The 8,450-nt window shown below is 38.3% G+C and overlaps 1 protein-coding gene across 1 annotated transcript; it reads right to left on the reverse strand.

The window, feature by feature from the left end:
* Window positions 1–396: 396 nt before the first annotated feature.
* On the reverse strand, window positions 397–6,025 carry LOC114268466 (protein STICHEL-like 3). The gene is made up of 6 exons (XM_028209644.2): window positions 2,944–6,025; window positions 2,585–2,831; window positions 2,309–2,494; window positions 1,868–2,188; window positions 930–1,728; window positions 397–789 (listed from the first exon to the last, which is right to left on the reverse strand). Exons 1-6 carry the CDS (start codon window positions 3,238–3,240, stop codon window positions 684–686), a joined length of 1,956 nt encoding a protein of 651 aa, XP_028065445.2. The 5' UTR covers window positions 3,241–6,025; the 3' UTR covers window positions 397–683.
* Between the last annotated feature and the right edge of the window lie 2,425 nt (window positions 6,026–8,450).

Below are 8,450 nucleotides of genomic sequence, written 5' to 3' on the forward strand. Positions count from 1 at the left end.
CTCACTTTCATTTAATAAACAAAAACACACGCACATTATTTTAGAATTGAAAGACAAAATTGTCCTTCTACATACATTAAATTTCAATGAAAATATCTATATAAATAGGTTTACATATACCTTCTCCTGCTTTCTTCCATCCTATGTTCTTGCAGGATATGTGGACAATTTGAAGGATGCGTCAAAGTCGAATGAAATGTGTTTACATGAACCATGCTTTTGTAGGAAATACAACTGCTTAGTTGCTTATATGAGATGCTCTACGGATCATTCATAGATTAGTCTTTGGTCACCTCATGAAATCATGGAATTTAATCTTTGGAGGTTTACTTTCATTGAGTGCATGAAAGACCGAAGTTTGGAGTCAGAGTGTGTTTGGATAAAAATAAAGAAATATAGTCACATGAAATTTTGTAATTGTAAAAGTACTTTGTCCCCTCAACAAAATTTTTGAATTTGCAACTGCTTGAGTCAGTGACAGAGGCATACACATGTATAAAGTTCTACCAAATAAAATAAAATCATCCCATCAACCAAGCAGATTTAGATTTTGTAACTGGACATAAAACTTGTTTCACGATTCCAAAACATTATAATAGTAATCATGCACATGGTTCAGTAAGTACCCTCAGAGCGTCATGGAATCCCATCCCTCACTCAACTGGACTTCTTCCTCTCACTCTTCAATTTCCATGCTGAGGATTAATTTCAGTGCCTTCTTGCAGGATGTTTCCTTTTTTCTTCCTTGGACAGAGTTTGCCGGTGCAACTCCAAGAGGGATTCAATTTTCTACACATACAATCAAAGGGTGTTAATCCTTATTTCTCGAATCCCTGTATGTGCATGAAAAATGGTGAAAGGTCTAAATAGGTTACTTTTTTTCTGTGCGTTATATTTTATACTGCTTGAAAGAGATGATCACAACTTACTGATGTGTTGCACTGCCTTGGGAATCACGATCTTCAGTAGTCGTTAAGAAGCCTTTCTTCTGGAACTTGCGGGTTTTTCTGGTGTTGCTTTCTCTTTTTTCATTTGTCTTTTCAAACAATATATCTTGACTGTATGGTTCTACACTTGCATCACTCTGCGGAATTGAGGATAATGACAACCACCTGTGTTTCGGCTTGTTTGCTTTCATGATATGGGGGGCTGTGTCTATTGAGTTTTGCCCTCTTTTTAGAACGACATCTCTTTCAGGGTCTGCAGATGTGTCAAATTGGTTCTTCTGAGTCACAAGTCCAAGAAAGGGGGAGATATTTTGGGGCCAAGTTGTGTTTGCTTCTTCTTCTTCTTCTTCTTCTTCTTCTTCTTCTTCTTCTTCTTCTTCTTCTCCTTCTCCTTCTTCTCTGTGTTGCCTTTGATTCATTGTGCAGTTTATAAATTTCATAGTCCTTGACCTTGAGTGTTGTTCTGATGGAGGAGATAATTCCAGAGTTGTAGTACTAGTATGGCGCGTTGCTGCAGCTTCAAAATTCATATTGTGAAAAAATTCACCCAAAAAAGGTATTCTCTGCTGTTGTTTCGAATTAGAAGGATTCACTAACTGGCTGCTACTAATAGAGATTGTATTTGCTTTGATGATTTCCAAGTCAACTGGTTCTAGGCTCATGTTTACTGTGACGGGGCACCCAATGGCATTTTTAAGAGCCTTGGATATGCTTTCTTCTGACATCTGGGCTGCCATCTTGTCTTCATGTCTTTTAAACATCAAATGTACAATCATGTTGGCTGTTGGATGTGGAAATTAATATTTTATGAATAAAAAATGAATCCCCCGAATAAGTGCGTGCTCTAAGAGCTGGCAATGATATCATTTCATGCATAAATAAAGGAAATCGAAAAAAACAAAAAACAAGAACAGCATTACCTCTGGATACAGTTAACGATGCAAGCTTCACTTGGTGGCACAAGAAGTCTTTAATATATATACTCTCTATTCTTCCCAGCATATTCTGCCAAATTTCTTCCATGTCACTCATGTGTGCCAAATTGGGTTCCTTTTGAACTTCTTTGCCTCTGGATCTTTGGATCTTATCAATGCTTTTAATGGTCGGGCTGCCTGGTTCAATTATGTCCATATCTGGTTGCTTGGAAGTTCTGCTGGTGGGATGATGATGTATGTTGCTTCTGCTGCAGCCAGATAATCCTCGGCTGTGTATATCTTTGGAAACTGCATTTGGCTTGCCACCTACAAAAGCAAGCCAACTTGTATAAAAGGCGCGGTGTTGTGCTGTGCTGAGTTTCATGTATTAATTTACCATGGTTTTGAATTTCATTTTTCCATTGTCTGATTACCAATAATTAATACCTGGGAGTGAAGTTATGCTTCTTGGCAAGATGATGCCTGTAGATATTTTGTTGCAGACATCTTCAGAAGTAATTTCTAAAAGGGCAGCCAATATTCTTGTATTCTGGTCAGTTGAGGACCAGAGTTGCTTCTCTGTTTCAACTAGTATCTTTAACACATGGCACAATCTTTCTGATTGAGTGATTGCTGCAAAAAAATTTCAAACAAAATAAATTCAGAGTATCAACCGATAGGTAGTGAAAATGTTACATACTGTAGTGAATTGAAGTAGCTTACTAAGTTTTGATCTGCTTCTCGACAGCCTCTTATCCTTATCCTTGGATGATCTCATTGATGATGAAGAATCTGATACAACAGCACCTGAAAGTATGTCTGAAATGAGATATGCCAATTGGGACACAAGGGCTCGCGGTTCAACACCTGTTGCGATCAGCTCCCTTGTATATCTAATAGTCTTGATAGTGTCTCCTGAAGTTGCTGTTGCAAGCAAGTCAAGAAGCATATTTTGGGGAACAAGACCCACCTGTAAAAGAGTAGAGCAAGTACTGTTAAATATTAACATGTTTGACATGCATCAACAGAAAGCAACACACAGATACACAATTTGAACACAAAGTGAAATTAAAAAGACGCACAAGCTGTTGGACCATGGAACTAGTGATTGTTGATCCCAGCAAGGCCAACTGATCCAATAAGTTCTCAGCTTCTCTCAAGGATCCTTCCGCCTTGGCAATTATCAGTTTCAGTGCTTCCTTGTCAATTCGTATACCCTCGCAAGCCACAATCTTGGCTAGCTTCAGTGTCATCTCCTCCTTCTTAAGTTTTGGGAAGCAGAATTTTTGACATCTTGATGATATGTTTGTGGGAACCATGTTTGCATCTACAGTGATGAGGACAAATACAACTCTAGAGCCATGTCCCCTTTCCACCATGCCCAAAAGTTCATCCCATGCTTCTGCATTAAATGAGTGGCATTCCTTAATGATTAGGACTTTGAAACCGGAATTGCCTGGGTAAATGAAGTGCTCTGCAGGAGAGTCTTAATTCTTTCAAATCCAGCTATTCTACTTCCAGAACACAACTCCATGATATAAAGGCTTCTTGAGCAGCCTCTACAACTCCAGCACGGCTTAGGCTTAATGAGAGAAGTTGACTCACAGTTTAGTGCCATGGCAAAAATTCTAGCAGTGGATGTCTTTCCAGTGCCATTGGGGCCATGGAAGAGATAAAGACGTGCAATTTTTGCCTTTTCAATAGCTTTAGATATGGCCTTAACTGTAAACTCATGACCTGTGATGTCTTGGAAAAGCTTGGGTTGATACTTGTGACTTAAGAGGAGGACATCAGCTTTGGTTTGCAGAGCAGAATCGAAGCGTAAACCCCGGCAGACTTTGTCCTGGCTCAATAATATTGGATAAATTTCCTCCCTTGAGGTTAAAGCTTCCTCATCCTCCTCTTCCTCCTCCTCCTTAGATGACAAGTCTTGTCCCTCCTCCTGCTGCTGTTCCTGATGTAGACGACAACTGCTTTCAGTTTCAGTGACTGTTTTCTGTTTGTTTCTACCATTGTTGTTGGACCTCCTACTACTTGTTATACAAAATACCTTTCTTCTTCTTCTTCGAATTCCCTCGTGCATTCTTGACCACTGCAGTGGAACAGTACTACAGCCCATATAAATGTGTCTGGATTTGAGGCTTCTGGTACTTGTACTTCTTCTGTACTGGGGGGGCTCGGGAAGTAGTGGTGTCAGGAGGCCCTTTTGCCTTGCACTTGAAGAGGGAACAAGAGAAGATTTCACTGAAAAGGAATCCTCCACCTCTACCTCCGCCTGCTTTAGAGGGTGTCCCATTGCTGTGGGTGGGATTTGTGGGAGGAAGACATATGGCGCAGAGGAACACCGACGGAACAATAGAGCTGCAGGGATGAGACTGCTGATCTAGCAGATCTCCTCAGCCTGCTTTTTATATATATTAATTTTCACTCTCAATCATTGAGCTTCATCTGTCTGATTAATGCTTACTGATTTAGTATGATGCCTTGCATATCAGTCCTGGTGGTGATAGACAACTGGGGGATGATATATGTGCAAAGGGGATCCGGTTGTATAACCACCTGGGTTGGCTCGGCCATTGGTGGGAGGTTGAACTGTTGAGTGAGTAAAATGTTTTTTTATTTTTTTGGGTTACAAGTCAAAGTAGCAGGAGAGGAGCACAAGTGGTCTGAACTCGTGGTGCTGGCCGGCCCACACTGAGATGCGAATATTAGTGGAAAATATGTTTTTGCTTATGAAAGAAGCTTCTATTTGTTGGCGGTTGGGTCCTCGGCCGCCCGGCCGGCCGTCTATAATAAGAATTATTATAATAGAAAACCGAAATCATAAACTATTTTATACACCTTCATGGCGTCAGTCACCATCCTTCATTTCTAAACAAATGCTGAGGAAGACTGTTTACTGTTGGTAACTCGCTCGCTTGCTCACTCACTCACTGAATGAATGCGGGCTTTGAATACCAAATTGCGGTGGGTCTTTTTCCAAACATTTTTAAATCCTTCTTTTTATTTTCTGCTGTGGGTGGGGTGGAGTCTTAGTTGGTTTTGGGAGCATACTTAGACGTAGTAGAGTAATGGAATTAATGGTCTCTCTCTGTCCCTCTCATATTTGCTACCCACGTGGCAGGTTTTTGTATATCTCTGGAGTGATTGGCTTGACTTGATGCCGACCCACTCATGGTGGTGGTGGTGCGATTTTGTTTGGACCCTTTCGCATAGGAATCCAGTCGGTCTGTCATTGGGTAAAGCTAAAGACCTTCCTTTTTTATTTTACTACGAGGAGGCAAAGGACGACTCTTTGCTTTTGTTTTTGATAACAATAATAATAATGAGCTTAAAAAAACAAAGAGATTCCAGTAAGCCTACACAAATACAAGAACAGTTTTTTCATTCTTTCCTGCAAACGAATAAGACAGTTTTTAAGTATTTGGTCAGTTTCTTGGCCTCTCTCCTCCAATTTGATACGTAAAATTTGTGCAGTTGTGCCCATCGTCCAGACGAATAGACAGTTATGCCAGCCAGCCATCTAAGGTTTTCTCTGGATCTTGATGAGGAGAGGCAACTTTAAGAATGCTTTCTTTTAAATATATATATAAGCATACAGCTGAAGTTGTGTGTTTACTCCCTCTGGATGGGCCAACTTCAGGAATGTTTTCCTTTTAAAAATAGAACATACAACTGAAGTTGCGTTCACAGTTACGCTGGATCATTAAGAACAGTTGAATGTCATGCAGACTTAACACAATTATTAGGCCACTTAACCCATCATGGCTTAGGATCCACCAAGAAAATGTATCATTGTTGAAGGTCTTAATGTTCAAAAGCTAGCAAGATAATGCCCCAATTTTTTAATTTGGCATAAGATTTCAAAAAATAAATAAATAAAATCTTGGGACTCTAGTTTCTCTCTCACAGAAAGAATTTCAAAAAATAAACTAAAATGGTAAACATGAAAACTAATTTTAAATTTATGAGGTGTAGGTGAAAACTATGCTCCATAACACAATTTTTACTCACATCGGGGCACAACTCTCACTTGCACTATTTATTTATTTATTTTATTTTTAGATAAGTTTTAAAAAATGAGACATTTTGATTACCATATTTCGTTGTTATTGTCCAAACTTCCCATTTTTTAATATTGGCAAGAGATGGCAGGGACCAGCAGCAGCAGAGAGAGAGAGAGAGAGAGAGAGAGAGAGCACCCATTAAGCTAGGCATTGCAAGTAGAAGAAAGAAACCAAAAATGAAAGTTGAACAATCAACTACAAAGTAGGGCCTGAAACTCCCATTTTCTTCTTCATTCTGGTTAATCATACAAACAAACAAGACAAAAGTCAAAGTATGGTATAGAACAGATGAAACATTCTTATTCTTTGCATTCCCTAAAAGCTGATTGTCAACTAATATTGATGCCATGCGGCCTCACATCAAGATTATGCCCGTCTGTCTGTCCTATTGTATACAGACTACAGTAATACTTGGCGGCATTTTGGTAGATGCATACATACATTATATATACATATGCACCTACCTGCCTTCGCTGTTTACAAGGATGGATTGTTAAATTGTCACCTAGCCCCCACCGGACACAATGTCACTCTGTGCGTGAACTACAGCAGTGACTGTTGTGCAGTCCGTTGAATTCATTCGAGTCTTATTTTGATTATCTGAACCGTTGAAAATTTAAAAAATATCGAGAACAATGTACTTGTAAAAAATTAAGTTGATCGGATATCAATAACCTGTTCATCAAATAATATTCGTATTTAGTTTGATACATACATTTTCATTTTTTTATATAAAGATGTTATTTGATGAACATGTTATTGATATCCGATCAACTCAATTTTTTACAGGTATATTGTTCTTGATATTTTCTAAATTTTCAACGGTTCGAATCATCAAAATATGACTCGAAATGAGTTTCACGGGCCGCACAACAGTCACTGCAGTGCTTCACGCACAGCAGTGACACTGGCTCCAGCCCGCACCAACCAATATCTACCCCCGCCAGCCACTTGGCCCACCCTTTCACTTATGCCTTCCATCCCCTTCTCATTGCCATTTGTTTGTTTTCACTTAAAAATAAATTGATATTAAGCTTTAAAAAAAATTAATAATTAAATAAAAAAAAAAACTAACTTAAAACGTAGCTTTTTTTTTTTTTTTTTTGGAAGTACAACTGTTTAAGAGTGTATTATTAAATTTATAAGTGGAAACAAACAGGTTAGCATCAACAGAGGTTCAGGTGATTTTCGGCGATATTCTGGCGGTACTCTGGCGACATTCCGACGACCCATTTTACACTTCTAAAAGTGTAGATCTACAGTTTTAGAGAGTAGATCTGGACTTTTATGTCCAAAAAAGGATTTTTGAGAGTTTTCTCCTCTGATTTTAACATAGACTTTTGGTTTTTCGACACCCACAATGGTTTCCTCCTCTCTCAAGCCTTCTCCAATACCATTGTGAGTGTACTTTCTTCTCCGCCGGTGGCGGCAGTGGCGGCGAAATTGGGCAGCGATAGAAACAACATTGATAGGGACGGCAAGCTTTCAGATAGATTTTACTTTTCAGACCACATATTTGAACAGATCGGTAATTTTTTCTGGATCGTAACTATTTTTTTTCTGGCGGATTTATATTTTTGTTTTGTTTTGTTGTTTGATTGGGATGGCCCTTTGAGGTCTTATTTATGTACTGTTGTTGTTTTATTAATATAATGTTTCCCATATTCTCAAAAAAAAAAAAAAAAGAGGTAAACGTCCCAAGAAGTTTAAGCGAAACCTTAAACAATATGCTATGCTATAATCTTGAAAGAAGAAGATTGTCTTCCTATTCTAAGAGGCTGCATATTTGGGTAAGGTCTCATATTTAAGACAGCAAACCAACAAGTGCTCACTGAATTTATTTACTTATGTGCTATTAGGACTGGAAATCAAATAGATGAGAGGCCTACTTTTGATCTTTGCACATATTTCTGCAAAAATTACAATATTAGGTGATCATGTTTAGAACTAAGGCAACATAAAGCAAAGGGTGGGAATGGGGATGCTAGACAAAACCATGCGAATGCTAGACAAAACCATCCCTTCATATTAGAACTTAATTTCATACTTAGTCTTCAAGGCGGCGTGTTTATCAGTCCTCACAGCGTCAGCTTCTTCTTCTTCAAACGCACAGTGCATACACCCACATCATATACCCTTAGCACCATAACACATTCATCAAAGTTGCACGCGAAGCGTGGTGGTACCATAGGAGTAGATTCCGTTCTCGCTAGTTTTTTATTTCCTAGTAGAAATATTTTTCCTGAGTTAGCCCAAAAGTATATACCAAATAAAGAGATAGCAAATACTTCTTTAAAAAATTTAGACATAAAAGATTTTAAATTAGAAAACATAGAAGATTTTGAATTAGAAGAAAAATATGACTCTTGGAGTTTAGAAGATTTTCAACAAATTATTAACTTAGAATTAATTTTTGCAAAAATAGGTAAACTGAAGAAAAAAACCAGTATATAGAAGAACAAAAAATGATTTAGTTGAAACAATAGAAATTTTAGGAGAACAACCCATGAAATGCTGGAAAA

The sequence above is a fragment of the Camellia sinensis genome, chromosome 3 (genome assembly GCF_055761805.1).
Source record: "Camellia sinensis isolate YWXY chromosome 3, ASM5576180v1, whole genome shotgun sequence".
Lineage (NCBI taxonomy): Eukaryota > Viridiplantae > Streptophyta > Magnoliopsida > Ericales > Theaceae > Camellia > Camellia sinensis.

What these genes read in the sequence shown, in the direction of transcription:
- LOC114268466 (XM_028209644.2), bottom strand. Translation starts at nt 3,240, where the DNA reads ATGGTGGAAAGGGGACATGGCTCTAGAGTTGTATTTGTCCTCATCACT. An exon ending in GTTCCATGGTCCAACAGCTT is followed by an intron (nt 2,832 to 2,943) that starts GTGCGTCTTTTT and finishes ACTCTTTTACAG; the next exon opens with GTGGGTCTTGTTCCCCAAAA. An exon ending in AAGCATAACTTCACTCCCAG is followed by an intron (nt 2,189 to 2,308) that starts GTATTAATTATT and finishes TTGCTTTTGTAG; the next exon opens with GTGGCAAGCCAAATGCAGTT.